Source organism: Lasioglossum baleicum, chromosome 10, assembly GCF_051020765.1.
Source record: "Lasioglossum baleicum chromosome 10, iyLasBale1, whole genome shotgun sequence".
Classification (NCBI taxonomy): Eukaryota; Metazoa; Arthropoda; class Insecta; order Hymenoptera; family Halictidae; genus Lasioglossum; species Lasioglossum baleicum.
Window position 1 is genome coordinate 8,771,282 of NC_134938.1, and position 23,836 is coordinate 8,795,117.

General features: G+C 41.2%; 1 protein-coding gene across 2 annotated transcripts in view; it reads right to left on the minus strand.

Annotated features, from left to right (window-relative positions):
• The window catches only part of Sema2a (Semaphorin 2a), a 712,886-nt gene that overhangs the window by 341,635 nt on the left and 347,415 nt on the right, over window positions 1–23,836 (minus strand). For both annotated transcript variants that reach the window (XM_076432556.1, XM_076432557.1), the window contains one exon: window positions 2,013–2,139. In XM_076432556.1, the coding sequence (XP_076288671.1) occupies window positions 2,013–2,139 (127 nt within the window). The remainder of the gene's footprint in view (window positions 1–2,012; window positions 2,140–23,836) is intronic.

The following is a 23,836-nucleotide window of genomic DNA, read 5'->3' on the forward strand; positions in this document are numbered from 1 at the left end:
TCCGGTCGTTCAGCCATCTGCGCGATTCCGGTCGTCTTACTGTCCGGGAATTCCCTGTCAAAGAACACCCCCGTCGCACAGTGGGGTATTTCGCCCGAAAAACTATTCTATTAGGTGTGCAAATAAGTTCTTTCCCCTTTTTTTTCAAATTACATTTTATGCAATAAAATCTTGTCTGGTGATTCTTCTTGCGTCTGAATCGGATTTTCGTTGAGCAATTTCTCCAAATCACCGTCATCAAACTCTCTCGGTGAACGATCGTCGTCTTCCAAATAAAACTTTGAGGCTTTAAATCTCTGGTACACCACTTTTGCATGTTCTGCAAGATACAGCGTTATATTCCAGTGTCGCACAAATCATTTCAGTAGCTTCAACAGCTGATTTCTCGCACGCCATATTGCTTGAAATTGTTGTATAGGATCGGAAACTCTTGGAGCGCTCATCACGACTCTCCTTAAAACTAAAAGAACGCACTTTCAGATGGCACCAAAACCGGGAAGTAATTCGAGTAATTCGAAATACAGGAAGGAACTTATTTGCACATTTAATAGTTGCAGGTTGCAATACTCAAATGTGTAACAGTTATTTTTAATGCCACAAAATATATTTATAGCATAATTTAAATGATATCGATGGAGGAATATCATAGAAGAACAATTTCTTTTGTCCGGTTATTTTTTCATAGTTTTCTGAAGGTCATCGTTATTTTTTCATCGAGAAAACTTTTTTTTTATTCCATCTTATAGCGGCTGAAAAAATATCATATATTTGGATGTGCTTAAGACATTAACAAGATGGAATAAAGATAGAAAGTTTTCCTGATAAAAAATAACGATGACCTTGAAAAAATAACCGGAAAAATAAAAATTATTCTTCTATGATATTCCTCCTTCGATACCATTTAAATTATGCCATAAATATTGTTTTTGTGCCATTAAAAATAAAGAAGATATTTAGGTGGCCTCCTTCAGCTGAGACACCCTGTATACTGGAGTTTGTAAACGTCCAAATACAATCAACTGTGTGTATTCAGTCCTTTTCGTTTTGGAACGCTTCTGAAAATGTGCGTGATCCTGGCGAACCGGCAGGTAACAGGATAGCAACGCGTGGAAGATTTTAATGACGCGCCGCGAAGCCGAGCGCCGATTTTCCGCCATTGTAAACCTAATAAATCTCGCGGCCCGTTCAATACATTAAACAGAGATTTATCATCGTCACTCGAACCCTGTCACCGACGCTGCGTCGACCCGCGACGAGCACAAGAATGATAATGACTTTTCGCGCTCCATACTCTTCGCCTTCGATCGCACCCTGGAAAAATGATGGCAACGCGATCGTGCCAACGTGTCCTCCGACTCGCTACGATGAAACGCTGTCACGTGATTTTTATTGCAAGATTCATTCGATCGTGAAGCTGCCGGTGCTCTGCTTCGTGAACGCGATTGCATAGAATTTTCGAAGCTGATGCTCGTACATCCTTCATTCGATAAAACGACCGAAAAAATCGAGAAACGCGGGGAACTTCAACATTTTCAAACCCGTGACGGATTCAGTCGCGAGCCAAATTTTTCAATACCTCCAGATCTCTTCGGCATCGATTAGCCGCTGGTAAAAACCAACTGTTCTGTGACGCAGCCAGACGATTTTTATTGCAAGATTCATTCGCGTGGAAAGTCGGCCATTTTCTGCGTCGTGATCAAGTAGAATTGTTGAAGTTGAAGGGTGCAAACAGATTGTAGAATTTCATATTTTCATGAAAATATAGAATGCTAATGTTTGCAAGTCGTTGGATAAACTTGATTTTTAGTTTTAGTTAGTAAGCTTTTTAATGACTACGTTGTATCTGAAATGCGCTCGGTGGTTCTCTGTTAAATAATAATGTATTCTACAGTTGCCTTTAAGTTCAGAAAGCAGAGAGCCGTTTGGCAACAGTTTTTCATTAGTGAATTGCGTCGAGCAACCTGTTACGAATGTCGATAAAGATGAGAGAGTCGGAAATGGTAGAGACTAACCTTCGTGTAGTTTCTCCAAAGTTCCAGCCGAAGCTCCGACGAATAAGAAGACGAACCAGAGGAGACTGGCCATTCTTCTCAGCCACGTTCGGTTTCTTGAGGTATCCATCGCTCTGACACTCATACACTACAACAGAAACGGATTTCTCGTTGTAAACGTCGATTCTTGTACAAAAGAAATAATTCCTTACTTTATTTACACAGGGGGGGCGTTATCATTTGAAAATGTTTCCACAGCGTTTGCAATTTTTTGAGTATTAATAATCCGCGGGATTGACTGCTCAAGTTAAACGGACAAGCCTGTATAAAATTTACGAACTTGAAAAACATTTTCTGAGCACGTATATGCTCGCAGTTTCTATAATTTATGAACTTTCTGCAGATCGTACGCGTAAAGCTTACACTAGATCGTTCACAGCACGATATTCTCTTCCTTTATAGGTTACATCGATATAAGTGAAACGATAGAGCACTTCCCTTTTTTAGGAGAGCTATAATACCGAAGTTGAATACTCGACTGTGCGCTACAAATCATGCTTATACGATCCTGCACGGTTACGACTAATAACGAAAATCCATCACAGCTGCAATGAACTTGAAATGTACATTCACTAGAGAAAAATGAATCGGAGGTAAATCAGAAAAGGATGTGTGGCGCGATGTACTCATCTATTCTCAGAAAAAGTGACAGTTAAAAAAGACTAAAATAAAATGGAAAATCGTGAAAGTCGCATGGTGAATCGTCCGCAGTTCTTCGATTTCCCACAAAGAATTCTGACTACGTAGCCGAGCAGAACGAAAGAGATCAGGGGCGGGCAGTGGGCCAAGATTTGCTCGACAGTGGACCGAGCCAGTTAAGACACTATCTGGAAAATCAGGATTCGTCGACTCAACCGTCTGTGTCGGCGTCGAACTTCCCGCGGGTAAAAATTTTTCGCTGGAATGACGGATAATGACGGACGATACTAGGATGGTTTTATTTTTTTCTTGATTATGACGATTTCTGTATGAAATATTGTTTGAAAATTACAACTGCATATTTGGCTGGGCTGCTCTTTACTTTACCGGACTCAAAATTTGTGCCTTTTTCCTATAAATTATGATGTATTTGGTATGTAATCCAGTAGATTTGTACGCGGGGCGGCTGCAGATCGAAGTTTCGATTCTGTAGGATCAATGGTTCAGGAGTTATGCTTGCTTAAAATTAAGCAATCTGCAGTGTTTTTGACAGGTAAGGGTGACGCTATACATATTGGTAGTGACGGTCGCGCACCGCTTACCGAGTTGCTTGCGATTAAGCGGTTCTGCTCGGTAAGCGGCTCGCGGTCGTCACTACAAACCAGTATGGCGGCGCCCTTACCTTTCAAAAACACTCTAGATTGCTCAACTTGAAGCAAGCATAACTCCTGAACCATTGATCCTACAGGATCGAAACTTCGATCTACATACCAAATACATCATAATTTATAGGAAAAAGGCACAAATTCCGGTAAAGTAAAGTTTACCCTTTGACTGCGCTGTAGACAGCACAGGAAATATACAGGGTCGATCAAAAATGTTGTACTTTCTTGACAGGGATGATAATTTTGAGGTCATTTGAAGTACCCTTTTCATTTTAAGGAAGTACAACATTTTTGAAACATCCTGTACAATGTTGTAGTACGTATAACATTGTACAATGTCCGGAAGGCCAAAAATGCCATTGTGCAAAACTACAGAATTGCAACTAGAGAGCAGCATCGCTCGAACAGCACTATCGACTTTCGATTTTCTATTAGCAAGCAGTAAAGATTCGTGGAGGGTTGTTAACATCGGTGCTAGTAAATATGTTTTTATCCGTGAAAGATCGGCGCGAGAAAACTTTCCGGGCGAGTTTCTGGTGCAGTATCAATAACCAGTTTTCCATGAGGAAAAACCATCCGAGTCACTTGAACCGCGAACGGATATCCGCCGCGGATCCGGCAGCTTTTTGCGTGCCAACTCGCGAATGTTTCTTGGTGGTTCTTGCCGGTTCTCGCGGCCGGGGGTGTACGAAAGAAAATAACGAATGGTACTAATAGAGCGTTCTCGGTCGCCGAGAAACTTTTGCTTCGCCATCGAACGGGCCCCGGCACTCGTAAATCAAAACTTTCTCACCTAAGAGCGCGCCGGCAACGACCGCGGATTATTCGTACTCGTCGAACACAGGAAGGTGCGACTACGTTACGAGAGTTTTTCCCGTGGTCCCCCGCTCGCACCGTGGTGTCCTCAGTTAATGAAGCACCCTCTGAAAGTATTACTTCCGGCGGAGGCGCGCGCTCCCCGAAATATGGTCGTCGTAAGTTGACTATGAGAATCGACCAAATACTGTTAAAGACTGCCAGCCTTATGGGAGATCGTGTCACTGAAATAATTCGGCGTTTTCTTACGCTCTCTAGGATATATTGTGGCTGGAGTAAAAGAAACAGAAGGCCACGATTCTCGTCGGTAAGAAGGCGAATGAAGGCATGAAATGTTACATAGATATTTCTGACGATGTTTTCATGTTGGTTTTTAAAATCCACAAAATCGTACATCTTTCGATGCGTGTCGTTTTTTCCTACGTCAACCGATTCGGCGAGACAAAATAAAACAAAATCTTAATGCAAAATAAAAAATTGCATTGATTGCAAGATACAGGAGCGAAATAAAAATGTCTTTCCCCTTTTAATTATCTGACTAACAATAAGTTGAAACCAATAAGCTGATATATTTAAATCTTTTTAACATGTCCACTGCTTTAAATTGCAGTCTACTAATAATTTTAAGGTACCGATTCCTTTCAACGAAATTGCAACAGTTTAAACATGAAATAATTTCAATTTAAGTGCTCGCATAAAGCCCGGTCGTCAACATTAGGACGATCGGAGTAGACAAGTGTTCGTAACCATAGCTGTATGTTGCAATTATAATTTCTTTGGAGCACTCGCTGTGCACAGACGAGCTGTTTTCTTTTTCGGCCGTCCGAGGATACAAGTATCACGGGATTACGAGCCAGAAGTTGGCGCGACAATGTAGCTCGTTTTTAGTAGTTCATCAGGCCTGATTCACGGCGAACCAGAAACTCGCTTTCCCGCGAAGTGGCGTTCGCTCGGACTTCAAAACGCGACGGGCCTCGTCGCGCGGATAAGAAGCGTCTGCCGGCGAAATTCGCGCGTAAAGTGCACCCTCCGAGAACGACTCGATGCCTCGTCGCTCGCCGACATTTTTCTGCCTCGTTTTTGCGATTTTTCATTACGCCGACACCTTGCCACTTACCACCAGACTGCATACCTCCGCGCGAAATGAAATTGCATGCATCGAAATAAACCCTACAAGCGCGCCTCGTGTTCAATACATTTTTAACCCTCGTCCATCCGTCGTGTCAATTTAACACAGTTTTTCTCAAATAAGTGACACTGGTCTGTTCTGCGTAGGTCAATTTGCCCGAAACTTCGCGACTTTTATTTTTCTAATGCGAAACACAACCGAAAAATCTAAGATGTTGAAAAATAACTGTTTATATTGTTAATTCGTCGATCTTTTACCACTGTATTAATTCAAACATTTACAAGAATACATGTTCCCTTATAAAAACGACAAAATTTTTATCATTTCAATCATTTTTATTATTTCAATAATTGCACAATAAAAAATCTGGAACCGATCATTCTGACCGGTCGTGGTAGGTTTGGTGTTGAAACAAAAATGGCCAAAACTCTCAATCTCTTGACAATTCGAATGTATAGGAAATAACGTAATAGTTAGACTGGGGCCTTAATTCGAGACACGAACAGGGAAAAGGCGAATTTTTCACTGATTTAGGAAGTAAATGAGTTATACTATGCCGTCTAACGAACAATTGAAGGATCGAGAGGCGAAGAGAAATCCGTTGAATTCATAGTTATTAATTATAGCTAGCGTGCGGATGGTAATTGCTGGTTTCAGAAGGTGAAATCAGTGTAATTGCACGCGGTAAGGGAAGGAGGCTAGTGCGAGAGAAGCGAAGGCACGGACGGATAGAGCCGAAGAGGACGCCTACAGCGTTTCTGAATAGTGCAGTTCAAACGTTCTCCACTCGGCGAATCGGTGAAGTCGATTGCACTTTGGGGGACCTTACCGGAGCTGCGACGCGCCAAAACGATCCACTCGATCGATACGCGTTAGCGCCGCACCACCTAGAATTTCTAGGACACTTGTCCCGCCGTCACACTGTGATTTTCGTGAATCTCTTGGTGGCATGAAATCCAAATAAGTCGCTTTGTCACGGGACACTCCCTTGTGACGGGAAACTGGACACTCATCAAACGTAAACCGACGCCGTTTACAGAGCGTCGGCATGACCGCAGCTCGTGATAACGCCAGCTTCACTATTTATAACTTCATCTCCGATTTTGACAGATCTCTGAACGCTTGAACCGACTTCTTCGCCCTAAATTCGCTCGCATTATCTTTCCGTTACTTTTTTATTTTCATTGCAAAAGGCTTTTTTATATTTCACTAATTTTTCCGATGATTTTGAACCCCGAAACAAGAAAATTTGGCCAAGAAATGAAAGGATCAAATTTTCTTTTTCTCGCAATTGAACAAAAGAGTCGAAGTTGATCGAACGATATGGATAAATATAATAAGTGAAATACAAGTGAACAGTGCGAATCGGCAAATGGAGAATATGCAATCGACGACCATGTAATTTCTAGACCGGTTGTAGAAGATGCAGACCCGCGTGACGAGTTAAGGTCGTTAAAAAACAATCTGAGTCGGAGCGAGAGGAAAAAGTAGCCCGGTGTCGGGCAGATCGAAGGCACGATCCTCTCGAAATTAACTTACGTTAATTGATTAATCGAATCAGGAGTTCGCCGGCAGTAAAGTAATTGGCAAAGGATGCGAGACTCGGGGGCAATGCAGCTCGAGGCAGCAACAGCCACTTAGCTACATTGCAGCGAGCATTAGCGATAACGAAGTTAACGAGAGCTCGGTTAAACCGATTTACAGGGCAAGACGAGACGGAGGGACGAACAGCCTAACACCCGTCGCTGATCTTCGAGTGAAGCCTGGCTCCTTCTGGTCGGAACGGTCTACTGGACCAATCGCGTTTCTTTCGGCACAGCAGAACTTTATCTCATTTTTCAATTAGAACGACAACGCAATCGTTGACAAGGTATTTTTCATATCTTGTTGGGAAACAACACACAGCACTGGTGCAAATCATGTTTATTCGACACACTATAAGATAATTTTCCTGCGTTCTTCAAGTCTGTTTTGATCCATTCTCATTTTTTTAATATCATCTTGATTGTATCTTATTTTTTCAATTATGAAGGAAGCTAAACATCAGCAGTATTAATCATTGTTTAAGTATCTCACAACTTTGGGTAATTATTGAGAAGTTTTACCTCCTCGTCGATTGCAATAACCTCGAAATATGTTGAAAGTCATTGTCTGGGTTAAGTAGATTACAACAACGGTAGCTGTCTTGTAAACATGATCACTACCTTAAATAAACATATAGCTGAATATTGCTGAGTTTATGCATTAATTGAGCTTTGGAGTATAGGATTTACGTATTTACCAGAAAAAAGTCATGGAAACAAATTCGGAAGGCTCAGAAAATAACGCAATTTAGCCGATGCCCTATGTCAAAGAATTAGTAATCAAAACTTGAAACGGCATGTATCTTGAAAATGAAAGTATGCGACATGAGGCGTTCTTCCTTACAACCACAGATATTTTCCTGTATATTTTGGAAACTACGGTCGAATGACGGTAACATGTAAAGAAAAAACGTTGTTTTATGACGATTGACAACACGTTTCAAGGTCATTGAACCAGCGAAACCAGTCAAAGGTCATTGGAGGTGAAACTTCTAAAAGATTAGCTGATTTAATTGATTCTAGACAAAATGTTTCCTCGGATAGAAGAAGATAGCTCGTGTTTGAATATCGTGTAAGAAGGATTCTGAGAACTTTTGCATTCCCGATCGTTCGGTGCATCCCGCGATAAAGAAATGCCGGCCCTTCCAATACCATTCCTTGTTCGACAGGAGGCTAGATGATCCGTGACCGCCGGGTCGGCCATCAAAGGGCAGTTGTCCATGCCCGTGCCCTACAATTTTAATTTGCCCGGGCGACTTTGACTCTCTTTCTACCGGAACGAGCAGGAGGAACCTCTCGGATTTCAATTTCGCCACGAAGAATCCCCCTCGACCAGCCGGGTATAGAAATGCGGGACAAGAGGGACTCCTCGAGTGCACTCAAACTTGAAGGACGCTCAGGATCAATATTTATAATCTCGATTCGAGACGGCCATGGGTCCGCAGAATCCGTGTCTAAGACTGCCAAACAAGATTCACCGTCGACGCCCCCTCGTTTAATACTATGTATCGTGATTCGGATAAATATTATTCCACGAAATCAGCCGAACGCTCCCGCCTTCTAAAAACAATTCATTTCCACGATATCAATCCTTGGAAGACTAACTATCTCATAAACGACAACACTTGGGTCAAGTAAAACTCTCGGTTTTCCATTCGTATACAGGGTGTTTAAGAAATCGTGGTACACACGAGAAAATTGAGTGGAGATAATTTGGGAAAGGCGAGAAGTATATTTCCATTTTTAAACATGCATTGTTAGATTAGATTTATCGGATTCGCCATTCGACAGATTCAGCTTGGATCCAAAATATCAGCTTAACGCGACATTCAGGAAATTGTTAGGTAAATATTATATGAATGAAATTCGATCAGAGTTGATATTCAATTTAGGGAGATGATTGATTTGGATCTAATTGTATTAATGGGTCTGTGGTGAGAGATATAATTAGATTGTGGATTTTGTGCACGTATAGCAGAATTGAGTTAGTCAAATAAAAAAAAGATACTATTATTATATATTATTAGCACAATCTATCACTAGATTATTAACCTGCAACTATACATAGATGAGGATTAGCTTCCACTAATCGTTAATTTTCTTACCAATTGATAAAATACTTTTGCAAAAATTTAACGCAAGAGATTGTTAGCTGGTAGCAAATTTCTTTAGTAAATTTCTTCCTCGACAAGCGAGTGTGGTTTACCACATTTTACGGATTCGACTGGTCAGAGGTTTCGTTTGATTTCCCGACGAAACCATGACGTCTCGTCAGCTCAATTGCTCGGTGTTGTGCGACCGGAGCATCAGGAATCAGCATCTACGGGATGGGTCGCCCGCTTTGTGCAATTCGCCGGTGACCGATTGTTGTCTACGACGTTTCAGCCACCGGTGGATTGCAATCAGTCTATTGGACGTCTTGCGGTTTCCGCTATGTTGATGCCCGTACGTGTACGCGCGGCACATTCGGAAGAAGGCAAAAGGACAAGGACGATCGTTGAGTGACTCTTTGAAGTTCCTGAAAGCGGTGGTTCCACGCTCGACGGATGCGGACTTTCATGGGGCGCCAGGTGAAAAATGCAGAAAAAGCGAAATGGAAAAGCAAGTCTGTCGAATACACAATTTGCTGTCTTATTATAGTACTCGCATACGCCACAAGTCGGCTGAAATCGATTTCGAAAATGTATTATCGATTTCTCTTTTTCTTTCCTCTTCCTCCGAAGGTAACCAAAACTATAATCTGCTTCCATTTCTATACAATACCAACAAAACTGATATTATTTCTTGGTTTAAACTGTGCCTTGGGTAACCAGAAATTTTTGCCTTTTTCTTGTTTAATCCTGTAGATTTTGACGAGAAAATACCAAAAGGTATAAAGTCTTAAATGTGTTTAAAGTCGAGCGATTTTATTAGATTTATAAAATTCGGATGTGTTTCGTTTCGTCAGTTCTTTCAAACTGTTTCTTTCCGCGATGAGTAGAACGTGTTGATGTAAAAACAAACTTTAACGACAATTTTTCGCCAAGTTTCTTTTACTTTCAAGTTTCATTAGTTTTTATACAACCTGTACAACTAGCAATAATTTTTCTAATATCACAAGACAGCGAATTTTATGCATTTATAATTAAAAACAGTAAAAACATTCGGAGAATTTAAAAAAACTGCCATATTATTTTCAGCCTGTTAAACACATTAAGAAAGAAAAGAAATTTCAATTTCACTCCAGTTTGTTGAAAATCAGCTAGAAAATTTTTATTTTGCATAACGATCCGCTGTCTAGTTATCACTTTTCAATTTAATTTGTCTCTTAATGTCCAATTTGCACAATACTAAAAACTAAAGAAAGATTTTAATGTAAGAGTGCATAGAGAGCCCATACTATTGATTCAGAATCAATGAAAAATGTATAGATTGATACAAGGGACGGTTAATTGTTAAACAATTACGAACATCGGGGTATAATCGCGAATCAGGCCAACATTCTGGAAGTGGTTAGATCAGGATATTCTCCGAGCAGCACGGTTGTTACAGCAGCATGATTTCCTCTTAAAAGCATTAAACGCTATCGCGGAGACAATTAAAGTCTTTTGGTAATGAAGCAACGTTTAGGTACAATACAAAGATCTTAGAAAGAGAGCGTCGAGACCCGGTGCGTCATTATTGAGTCCTTTTAGAAGGGATTCCCCTGCTGTATAAGCACGTAAGACCACCAAAGAAAAGCTCTCGAGTTCGAAGCAAACAAAAACTTTGTTGTTACGATTTCGATGCGTATGATATCGTTAAACGACTTCGCCCTGGTTCTTCCTGGTACTCGAGGAGGGCGGAGTGTTTCCCCGAAATCACAGCGGCGTAGCTTTTCTACTAATGATTCCGAGGGTGTGGCCGAATCTCGGGGAAAAAAATACGAGGGTTCCTTTCTTAACCTCGCGTTCGAGTACACCGACGCCTTAAGAATTTCGCTGACGCGTTCGAATGCAAATGATCGCCGCGATATGCTTCGACAGGCGATTTTTCAACGTGTGCGGTCGCGTGATAAGGTAAGAATAACATTTTACATACATTTAATGGACGCGTCTCGCCAAACGGCGCCTCGGTTGTTTATTGAATAATCGGGGAGAGGGAGGTCGTAAATTATCATGAAGAGAGATTAACTTTATAGCTGCGTACGAATATGTGATTTATAAGGAAGCAGTATTTTGGAGCAATTTATTCGAGCCTGTTCCGCTTCCCGTGGTAGTTCCCTTGGTAGTTTCGATGTATTAAGGTATTAATGTATCAACATAAATTCTTTGTAGACGAATTTTAAGAAAGTGCAACCAAGTAAAATCTTATTTTAAATAAATAGATCTGCACAAATCCACAAAGATCCGCAGTCTACTACCCGTACAAATTTTTAGAACTGTAATTCACCTGTTCAGCAGTTCTGAAAACCGAAATCGTGGAGGTGTTAAGCAATTTTCGGAAACATAACTGATGGAGAACAATTGTGGAATTGTGAAATAAGAAAGTAAATATTGAATATAAAGGTAACGCGTACCAACTATTCAAAATATAATCCATGGAAAATGTGTAATGGGTTCCCGATAGAACTTCGATCGCGAAGTTTCCCGAAAAATCGAGATTTCCAGCCGCGAATAACAAAATGAAAGTGTATTTTTCAATGAACGGGACGTGTCGGAAATGTCAATGGAGCGGTTTTTACCGGGACGGACCATTTGTTTAGGGATCTTTTTCTTCCAGCTCGGACAGCTATTTCCAAACACGTCCGCTTCGTCCATTCCGAAGAGGAAACCGAGTTTTCCGATTTTTTTTTCCGTATAGGCGAAACAGCGGTGCGGCGGATCGCGGCAACGGTAAACAATGTTTGCACACACATCACGTCCTAAAATAGCGGTGGAGAGGCATCGATCACGCGTGGCGCGGCGGAAAGTGGGTGCCGCTCCGGCAAGTTCGCGGTAAGGTTGTTAGCGGAATTTTCACGGGGCTGCTAATGTCGTCGCCGCGTAGGGGCGGAGGGTCTCCGGCTCTTACACTGTCAAAGGCCCACGGCATTTTCAGTTTTCAGCGGCGCGCGGCGACGTGATAATCGAGTGCGCTACGCTTTTAGCTATAATGGGCAGGTACACGCTCCGCGCCGCCAGGAGAGTGTCGCAAAGAGAGCGTCGCGTGGGAAAGCCGAAGCCACGCGCAGCAGCCAAAGACAGCGAGCGTTTTACACGGATCGCGAGGGACAACCGGCGGCTGCTGAACAAGTGCCAGATAATTCGGTTAGCTGCTTGACAGTCCGCTATCATCGGTTTGCTAACCAAATTTCATGTAGCCCCCCCCCCGACCACGCGGTATCGCGCGCGCTGCGCTCAAAAAGTCCGGCAATCCGCTCAGAACTGCCCTATTCTACCCTCCTTTGATACAATGTATTTCATGCTCGACGTTGGCGATCGTTACTCACTAGAAGAACAAGGAAATTGACATCTACTGGATGCCCAAGTATTAAGTCGGAAAGAAAGTTCTTACGGTTTTTGTTATTTTGATCTTATAATAAAAACCGCAAGAACTTTCTTGCTAAGCTAATATTTTCTGATCGCTATACATTGAGAACAAAATAGAATTTTATTCCGGTTTAAAAGAAATTAGTAACATACTTTCTACTACCTTTTTAACCCTTTGCACTCGGAGCTATGTGAACTCGAAAATTAAACATTTCTTCCAACCTAGAATAATTCTATTCTATATGATTTTATTCATTTTATGGATATGAAAAATTGATATAATACCTCATACAATACCCAAACGTATTTAATGTGCTAAGGGTTAATTTCTTTTACATATTTTATTCACATACTTTACGTTATAAAAATGTCAGGTATTTAGATATGAATTTTCATATTTGAAAATGCACAACTGTACATTAAAATTGTTTTTGTTGCAATTCATAGTATCCAAGGTACCTCATTCTCAGAGGTCGATGGCAAACAGGATTTTTTTATCAAATTTAAGCAAACGATGGAAGAATGAAAGTTAAAAACATTTAACTGATTCTAGTTCGATATTTCGACAGACTTGATAATTATGATTTGACAAATGCGTTAGACGCGCGGAGTTTCTGCGCGAGAGGAGGAATGATTTGTAAAACGGTCCAGCTACGTTTCAGCAATTTACAATATTTCGCGGGGGCACTTACGGTTGTCAGTAACAGTGGTTGTATCGATATCATAAAGTGATTGTCACGTTGCAGTTAACGATCGTGATAATCCGAAAACATCGGGGGTCGGTTCGAGTTCACAGCAAGAAAATGCATATTTATCAACGTTTATGTCGGCCCGAACTTCACAATCCATTTATATAATGACCATCCCCGGATTTAATGGGTTCATACCCGGCTTTCCTATTAATAGCCTACCGCGCTGATAAACCATTAATTTCAATTACAGAAAGTTACCGTAGCCATTTGTTTTGAAACATCTGTCGTTGCCTCCGCTCTCTCTCTCTCGAAAAGACTAATTCGCGGTTAAACATTTCCGAGCAGCTGCTACGAACACGGAATAGACTTCCTGATTATATTGAAAACAACACCCGAAGTTGCAATCGTTAATTCCTACTCTATCATCGGGTCAATTACGAACGTTCGCTATAAACTCCGAACTACAGCCAGAAATTTGTTCACGCGGATCGTGTCACTTAATATTCCGTTAATTTCCAGCGAATCGAAGAACACGCTGCGCAACGTAATCAATCATAGATATTAATGAATATTCCTCAGCGCTGTTCGGATCGTTTCGTTGGCATCATTTCCAAGGAGCATTTTTATTTCATTATTTTCTTGCATTCTTTATTTCGTTCGCAACACTTTCGTATTGGATACTTTCAGTACAGTTAAAATTAATGTATGTAATGCTAAAATTTTTTAAAATAGATATTTGATGGTAACGTCGAAAAAACGAATGGGTGGAAAATATTGAAAAATTTTTAGATTTGAAACAAATGTTGAAATCCACTACAAAAGAATGAAATAAACTTTCGTGCACTCTTAAACGATTTTTAACTGGTCTCCACCAGTATTTTAAGATTCTGGAAAATCGAGGTCCTTCATTTGAATAGAATTGACAATTTACTTGTGCAAGGGGACGAGATTTTTCTTCTGAGCTGTACCGCCGTCAAGTTCACAGATGAAGTTCGCGATACTCTCGTCCGACTCTGGTCGATATATCACGATACGTAGAAAGCGAGCAGCGGGATAAAAAGTGACTTCGTGTAAAGATAAATCGCCGAGCTTCCCGTTCGTCGGATTCGCAGAGGAAGTTCGCGAGTATCCTAGCTAGGAAAATAATTACTGTTCCGATGTTTCTCCACCGTAGACGATTTCAGCACGATCGGATGGAAGAAACGTAGCCGAGAAAGCAGGCAGGCAGGCAGGGGCCGTGCTTTATTAATAAATAATTGAAGAGTTTAATGCGCAGCATTGCCAGTGACTGATAACAGATCGTAAATGAGTTTCCATCCGTCGAGGGCTTTTTATTGCCGGTGGAACGAGCAACGACGTTACATTGCGCAAGCAGTTACACGTAATTGCCAATATTTCATAAACCGTCCTACGGGTAAAACGAACTAAAATTGGAATATTCCTTTATTATTAAATTGTTCGTTGTTTGAAAACTCGTCGATGAAGACCAGGCAATCGAACACGGAATTGCAAGAATTTCTATTACGCTTTTTTTCCCCATCCGGTTTCCCTAATTTCCACCGTGTTCGCCGACTATTAAATACAGGAAACCTAATACCAAATGATATAGCAATTGACGAGTCCATCTCGAACCACCATTAATTTAAATTAATGTTTTAATCTGAACTGTCTCGTTTTAATAAAGTTTTTTCTGACCACGAGTAATATTGCAGTTGTCGGCTTTTTGCGAGAACTGGCTGGCAACTTGGAACATTTTCAACTCGGTTATACACGGGTCTGAACCCTTCGTTGCTATGCTCGAACTCCAGCAGGTTTTTTGGTTCGATCGACGGCTGCTTCTGTCTCTTTTTCGAAGTTGATTGCGCTGGGAATATAATTTGATTGCTTCGGCGCCGGGTCTCAGCAGACGGGGCAATCCTAGCTCGCGGCTTAATGAAAAAGTATTATTGGCTATTCTTCGAGCGGCCGTGTTAATCCCGCCGCGTCCGAAATTGCCCGTTTACGTTTTATACGATGAAAGCAAAACGGAGGGAGGTTTTACAGAGAACGATGATAGACGACGCTCATTTGGTACCCATCGGATCGCGAGCTTCTGCTCGTTTACCTTGGTATTTCACCGATCTCCCAGTTGCAGCAGATCAGTGCAAAAAATTCTTTATCCACTTAAACGCGAACTTACTTAGTCTAACAATGTACAAACACCTTTGAGAAATCGTTAAATGTCCGATTTGAGAGAATTCGATGCAGGTTTATTGTTCAATTCTTTGGAAGTGTCGGTGTCGGAAAGTCAGGAAAATAAATTTTGACTATGTAGAAATATTTATAAGAGATCACACCTTTGAGAAATCGTTAAATGTCGGATTTTAGAGGATTCGATGCAGTTTTATTTCGTGTTCAAGTCTTTGAAAGTGTCGCGGTTAGAAAGTCAGGAAAATAAATTTTAATAATGTAGAAGTATGACAGATAAGATAAGATTCATTACAAAAGTTAATTTTAATGGCACTCAAAGTGTCGATAAGTAATTCCAATTTTTTAAGATTTTTGTAGCTTCAGCCGGCAATAGTTTAAATAACAGCCAGTTCTACTTCGCATCGCGACATCACGTTTGCGCACGACGAATCTGTTGTTTAGAATCGAGGAGACTGCCACATACTGTAACGCGATCGTTCCGTTATGATTCATGCGTCCCAGATTTTAGTTCGAATTTCAAACAAGGTTTCCCAATTGGCCGATCCAATCACCGTGTGACCTATAAACAAATTTCTCAAGCCGAGCTACTCCGCCGCGATTCGGCGCGGGCAACAAGAGGAAATCTCATCCGGATGACTCGTTCATGGAAACGGACCAGAACGTTATTAAAAGTTCGAACGAGTTCGCGGAAGTCGCGAATGAACCTGATCTCCACTGGCAAACTCGAACGCAACGTCCTCTCGCGCTATATATGTTAGCTGCTCGGGTCCAACGACTAACATATAACGAGGGCGAACCACGTTTTTGTTTTTCTATCTGGACCCAACATCATTTGGATCTCCCACTTTCCACGAGATTTTTCTAGTTTTACGACCGCGGCGTGAAACTTCACTCGACCTTTCATTTTTATGGAAAAACTTGGTCGATGTAAAACCGAGAAAATTTCGACTTTCCCCGCCATTGGTCTCGGATCGCGTTAAACATTCGTTCGAACGATTTATTGATCTTTGTATGCGGTACGAAGTCGACGGTTTATTCAAAACTGAATTGCGGACATTTGTGAATTTTTTTTATTGATGGGCTTTCGGAAGATAAAGAGTGTTAAGCCTGTTTCTTCATCAACAAAAATTGCCACCCATCAGGATTCTGCCACTATTTCCAAATCAGCCTTCGCAATGAAAGGCTACTGAGGTATTTAAAGCCGCGTTGAAACGGCAACAACGTGCTCGATGTATCACGTGGACAGCTTATAGCAGGGAGCGATGATCGAGGGACGCTTATGGGAGAAGGAACGATCGAGCACGATGGACAAAGGGTCGAAACGAAGTCAGTCAGGCAGTCATGAACCGTCGTCGGCCGCGACGACCAAGACGAAGGCGAAGGCGAATGCGACGAGGAGTAGCTGAGTCTCCTCTGAAAGCGCGACACGGGATAATAGGATAACGCAATAAAGGTGTATGTTGAGGCAAAGGCGTTGGTAGCCGGTTCTAGCCTACGATGCATTCGTAGCAGCCGACTCCGTCGTCAGACGGCGCTTTAACGCGATTAATTTGCGCAGCTACGGCAAACCGGCCTTTGTTTCCGCCTTCGGCACGATAACTTTGCTCCCGATTCCTTTTCTCTTCCTTCACAGACGCTTTTTTCCAACGGCACTTCGCGATCCGTCTCGACTCTCACCCCTTCACCTATCTACCCCTCCCTCTCAACCTCCGCCTGGTTGCTCTCTCCGCCACCCCTCCGCGACCTTCTTTACAACCCCTTCCATTTTCCGGCTCGTCGCTTCGATTCTGCTTCGTTAGCGGAAGACCCTTCATAGAGGATCGGACGTACTTTAAAAATATTAAAGTGTACGCTCGCTACTTGAACGGCGTGCCTGTCCTTTGTTACGTGTCGGTAAGCAGCTCTCCGAGCCACCACCCCCGCTGCCGCCGCCGCTCATCCCCTTTCCCGACTATCAACGGCATCATTCCGATGAATCTACCTCCGGAGTCGTTCTTACGGCGCTGCTCCTCCAGCAAACCGAGGAATATTGGCAGCGCTAGGTAATACAGTGTACCGGTTAAATCATAGGATCTTTGATGTATAGTACTCTCTCCCAATAGTTCGATATACGGGGCTGTGAGGGAATATTTTTTCACCAAATGAACTACCCCTCCAAACTCTCGATACGTTCAAAATGGAACAAACAACGAACAGTTGTCTCTTACAACAACAAGCTTCCTCGTGCATACGAGTGGCCATGTGCATTAATCGGTCATTTGAATTAAGAAAATGCTGATATCAGTTTTATATCACGTACAGCCTTGACACTGTTTAATAAAAAATGGTGTCCCATTCGACGGTACTCTTGATTTTACATGATTTTCATCTTTTCATGCATATGAAATGATTATAATACCTCATACACAAAAGGTTGAGTAATCGATTAGATACTACAGCACATATATTTAACAAAATAATTCCAATTATAGATCGTAAATGTTATCAAATTTGAAAATGCTTTCGGCGCTACCGTTTCGATCAATTAATATAATATAGAAATTTTGCTAGTAAATTTACTAGGAGTAAATCTTTTGCAAAATTGCTATATTATATTAATTGATCGAAACGGTAGCGCCGAAAGCATTTTCAAATTTAATATATTTAACAATGTATAAATATTTTGAATAATGGTACAGCAATTTTTAGCGGTGACTCTCCGAGTCGCTCGAGTGCAAAGGGTTAATACTATCGTCAAAAGCATTTTCGTTCCAAAATGCATTGTTTCCGCGACAATCGACCGTTCCGGGACATTCGGAAAACCCTGTACGATAAAACAGGGTGCAGACGTCACAATAGAATATTCTAAGCAAAGACAAACATTTGCAGGTTCCTTCGCACAGAAGAATATTACAAAATCCAGGCGATGTCCCCCAGTCATGTTCCGATGAGCGACCCGCCCGGCCTCCCTCTTCGAATTCGCATATCCCCTCCAGCCAGCCCTTCTTTCGTCAGGGAATCATCCCTTGGAATTGTTCTTCTGGGGTCGGTATCCGTCTCGCGAGGCGGTGGAAAATTCTGGTATTGTCCCCGGTTGATTATCACGGACAATCGAGCAGCAGGCCGGCCGATTAGCTTCTTCGGGCCTCCGTGGGATTTAGGGGAACCGTTTTAACCCCGGCCGATAGCAGACTTTCTCGTTTATCATTCATGGAACGCTCTTCGATCCGTGTACATGTTCGAGCGTGCCGAAGAATCGGAGTCAAAATTGCTGTCTAATTCTCGAGCCGGTTAGCCAGCCATTAAGCATTCATGGCGGAATTTTGACGCGGTGTTTTAGCCATCGGGATGTCGAGCGAGAGGGGGCTGGCTTTTTCGCGGCGGAATCGGTGATTGACGTTGCTTTCGAAATTGAATTTTAATATTCCATGAGCTGCCCGGTGCCGGATGGCGCGGGTAAGGAGGAAGATGTTTATCAGGGAGCTGGTGGCCCATCATTGGCTTTCGAATATTCCCAGCGGTGTCGTAACAACTTTAGCTAACTGGTTACTGTCCCATCCGAAAATAAACACGTGCCGGTGCAACGAGCATCCCCGAAACATCGGGCGAGATCGTTTTGACTCTCGGTATGATCTCTCTGATCTTCCGGATGATGTGTATATACTATCAAAATCATGCATTTTTATAGAAAGCAATGTTTGTTGATTTGGTTTTAGAACGACTCTATAAGAATCAGACAATAGATATTTTAGAACACGAACAAATTTTTATTTTGTTGGACTGTTTAACCCCTTGCCCTACAATATCGTGTCAGACTTATGATGAAGATTCTGAACAGTGTCTAATAAATATGTATGTTATTAATTTCCTTTAAGCCGAAATGAAATTTTATTTTGGTTTCGTTAATATATAGTTATTGGAGAACATGTAGGGGCATGCAATAGATATAAATTTCTCCTGTTTTAGGAAATTACGAACCACAGAGAAAGTTCTAATTACTGAAACCGTAAAATAAATCGTAGAGCAAGGGTTAACTTAGTCGAGAGGTGAATCAGAGTCACTACTAAAAATTGCTGCACCATTATTCACAATATTGTTTACGTTATTAAAAATATGTTGGTATCCAATCAATTGCTAAATATTTTTGTGTGAGGTATTATATCAATTTCATATCCACGAAACGATAAAGATCATGTAAAATGGAATTAGACTAGGTCGGAAGAAATGTTTGTAAGAACTGTACCATTATTCACAATATTGTTTACATTATTAAATATGTGAATCTAGTCAAGTAGTACACATTCAAGTATTGTATGAGCATTAAACGAAAAAAATAATACGCAATGGAATTATTCTAGATCGGAAGAAATGTTTAATGTTCAAGTTAAAACAGCTTCGACTGCAAAGTGTTAATCGTGGTTCTGCTATACTAAAACTTCATATTGTTTGTATATATTAATTACTAGACTGCGGATCTTTATGCAAAATAAAAGTTGTCTGCATTGATTGCAAGAAATAGAAACCAAATTGGATGTTATTTCTTCCCTTAATGATTTTAATAGAGGAGATATCATATATTAACATCTTCAATTTTTAAAATATTTCAACAACATTGAATTTCATCTACTCAATTTCACTATAAATGCATAAAGATCTACAGTCTACTAATTAAGATGTAAGGGATCTTTCAACCTGATTTTTGGATCTAGAGGTAATTTTCGATCGGGAAATAGTGTCGTTCTCTTTAACGCGGGCATAGTTATAGGATACATTTTTTCAAGAACTATATGAAATTACTCGAAGCGAGTGCCGCCTATGCCAATCAGCTTACGCGATTTCATCTCCCTCTATGCGCCGCGTTTCATTTAAATATGGCGCGGCCGCGTCGGACGCAATTCCACGCAATCCAATTGACCGAACTCTGAAAAGCTCTACGCGGGAGAACACGTAATTTATTTTTTATCCTTTTATCTCGCCGGCTAATTAGCAATAAAAGAAATTTTAACGCACTCGATGTCGCTCGGAGATATAATAATATTATTTCTATAACCTATAGTTGAGGGGAGGGGCCCACACCGTTGCTTTATATCCATTAATGTTTCCGCCGGCAGATCAAATAAAATTAGGCCTCCTCCTGGCGGCGATCTGACAATGAATTCATTTCGAGTTAATCGAAATGCCTGCTGGAGCGGAAATAATATTAGCCGAGCTGAGAGTCACACGGATTTTTCAAATGCAATGCAATTTTCTTTAGGTTTCACAATTTCATAGACGAGGCGCGCGCGGAAACCTCTCGAACTGGCAACTTGATGAAACTCGTAATAATATAATAATAATGTATAATAGATACAACAAATATTTCGCCAAAATGTTCAAAAATTTCGTTGTATTTTTTACTAATGGGTACAATGCGTACCGGAATTTTGCCTATGACTCTCAAACAAATACTTTCTATTAATAATCTCCACGAACTTCTTGCCCACACCTCGTGTAAAAATGAGCAACCTCAGACAAGCTTTGATATTTTGTTATTTGTCCCTTCGTCCCTTCATTTATATTAGATGATTGCATAAGTTCTTTTCTAATTGTAGAAGAAAATGGTGACTATATAATTGATTAACAAAGCTGTATTCTTTAAGATTTAACAATTTAATTTTAAAATCGGGCACGAACTTATGCAATCATCTGATACAACATAAAAGCTTTCTGCATCGACTGGATGAGACAGGAGTTACGTAGAAATGAATTTTTCAAAATTAATTTATAAGAAAATTCTGACATAATCAGCATGATAAATGCGTCGAGTTTAATAATCGAATAATAATCGAATAATTTCGCAACAACGTGAATAACGAATCGAACGAGCAAGACGAAGCAGAGCGAAGTCCATGAAAAAATGATTTCCACTCGGTTCTTGAACATCCATCAAGGTGTTCGCTCGGCCGGAGCAGTCTGGCGCACACGGATGCAAAAACTTTCGCAAGTGTTCCGTCAAATTAAGCCACGGTGCTGGCGCAAATTGATAGATGTTCGCCGATCGTTGCCTCTACATTCATAAACAAGACATTATCCCGACGAATATCCTGGTAATGCGTTCCATCTATTCGCAACATCCACGAGCCGAGAAGGAATCATCCCCCGGAGAGGATGGAACGATGAAGTTGGATAATGCGAAAATAACAAGTCGGGGGATGAATCATGCTCGATCTGACTGCCGCCGGCGGGCACGTCAGGGGTGGCTATTCAAGGACACGGCTTTTCCGAGCCGATCCTCGTCGAATGGACGACGGATATTTCATAAAACCTACGACGGACGATCGACTCTGCTGTTACGAATCCGACTTCCATTATTTAGCACTGTATTTGCAAGAATTTATATTCAAATCTCTCGCAATATTTATCATAATTGTGAAAGTGGTCTAAGATATTGGTTAGGTAAAATATGAAACAGTAAAATTCAAGAATGTTGTTGTTTTTAATATAAAAAAGTCGTTAAGGGATGAAATCAATTTTTATGTTATTCCTGCTGCCCACAATTAATGCAGAACATTTTTATTTACATAAAGATCTCTCTCTCTCTCCGCAGTGTCTACTCATCACATTATTTTGAACTTTAAACTAAGTTCAATGTAATTATTACGACATTGTCAAAAATGAACCGTTAGATAGTGCTTGTTATTTCAGCATTATATGGAATTCATTTAGTGTTAATATCCTTCACCTTTAAATATCTCGAGACAAGAAATATATGACTTAGACTACTTTTCATAATTATGAGCACAATTAATAGTGGTGGACAAAAGTATTCGCGCTCATCCTTTACAATTAGCCCAATCGACTTTTTGAGGTGTCACAAGGATTATTTTGCTAGTTGATATAAAAAAAATTTGCGAAGAAAAACATCAATGTTTTTTATCATTGTCAATATTTCGTGGATCTAAGTATGTTTCGCAGAAAAAAGAAAATTAGAAATATAGTACAGTAACCCCGCGATTATGTAGATTCTCGGTTCTGTGCTGTGACAGAGATCGTGAAGATTACTTAGATCGTGGGATTACTGTATTCCCTAAAATTTGTATAATAAAGGTCACACGCCAAATTTTACTTTAATTTCATTCTCTCACACTTAAGACGGCCTAACCTAATGATCTCGCCGCAACGACACACCTCTCTGCAAGAAGTCTCGCAGTCGACTGCCTGGCCTGGCATAATGTGGCCAAGCAATCGACATATCGAGGATCGAAAGAGACGGTCTTCGAACGAGTGGCTGCGGCCGTTATTCCGTGCACGTTTACTGCATCATTAACGAATTATACGAGGCAACGATAAAAGTGAAATAAAGTTCGCCGCGTAAAGAGATTTACGAGCTACGTACACGAAGCGTCGGACGCGTGTAAACGGAGAGAACGCGTGTTGCCGGCCCAAGGAAAACACCAAAAGGAACCCGTCGGGGAATAAGTTGACCGGCTTTCTTGTACTTCGACACCGATAGGTTTACGGCCTTGTTGACTGCGAGCCGTTTTCCAAGCCACTTCCGGTATGGAGACGACGGCGCTGCTGTCCTCCCACGTAAATGTTCCACGGCTATGTGCTCCACCTTTATTGCGCCATTTTAAATGCCGAGGGTTTCCTTCCATTCCCTGACATCGACGATTATTGTCAGTGGAATGGACGACGGGTCGTCCATTTTAACACATCGTCGGACGCTGACGCGGTACGTCCTTTGATGACCTCGCGTCGGGTCTTCGGGGTTTGTTCATTACCTCAAAAGCTGGCAGCTATCAGCTTGAACCATCGTGTATCTCGAGAACGAACGTGTGAGTTCCGGGTAAAAATTTTCCCATTTTTAAATGAAATATAATTTGTTGTTTAAAAGTGTACAACAAAAGTGGGTGAAATATTACAGCCGCGCCGTATGGGTAAGGGTATGTTCCTCAGGGTAAAAATTCGCCCATTTTTACATACTGTAAAATGAGTGATCTCTTTCTTGCGTTTTTCTTCAAGATGTGACGCTATAAATGAAATACAATTTGCTGTCTGAAAGTGTACAATCAAAGTGTACAACCGCAACAATTTCTGTGGAGCGTATGATGCTAAATGGTATTGATTGTAATTAATTGTCGAATCTAGATACTGGTCTAAATTCAATTGAAACATCAGCTATAATCAGCTGATCATCCGCTAAACGGTCAAACGATCGTTTTCAGCAAATTGTGGCAATTAGAAGTGTAAATTCTAACGATAATTTCCAAACAATCGAGGAACAAGTATCGTCTGAGACGGTTCTATGCGGGCGCATGAAAGCGTAACGACATCTTCGTTTACATAAAAAGAGGGGCGAATCCTTCTCGCTGAACGGCGTGCACGGCGTGTATAATGGATGCACGGGAAATTGTCTCTAAGCGGGTAAAGGTAAAAACTGCAGCGGTCTTTTGTGAGCCGAGGTCGACGTTTTCCACGGTGAAATTGAAACGATTAAAAGAGGAGGAACGAGCAAAGTATACAAGACAGTCCTTTCACCCGGAGGAGCTTTCAAACGAAAAGTAAGTCAAACGGGGCACTCCGTCCGAAAAGCTTTTTCTTCCACACATCTCATTTTCTGT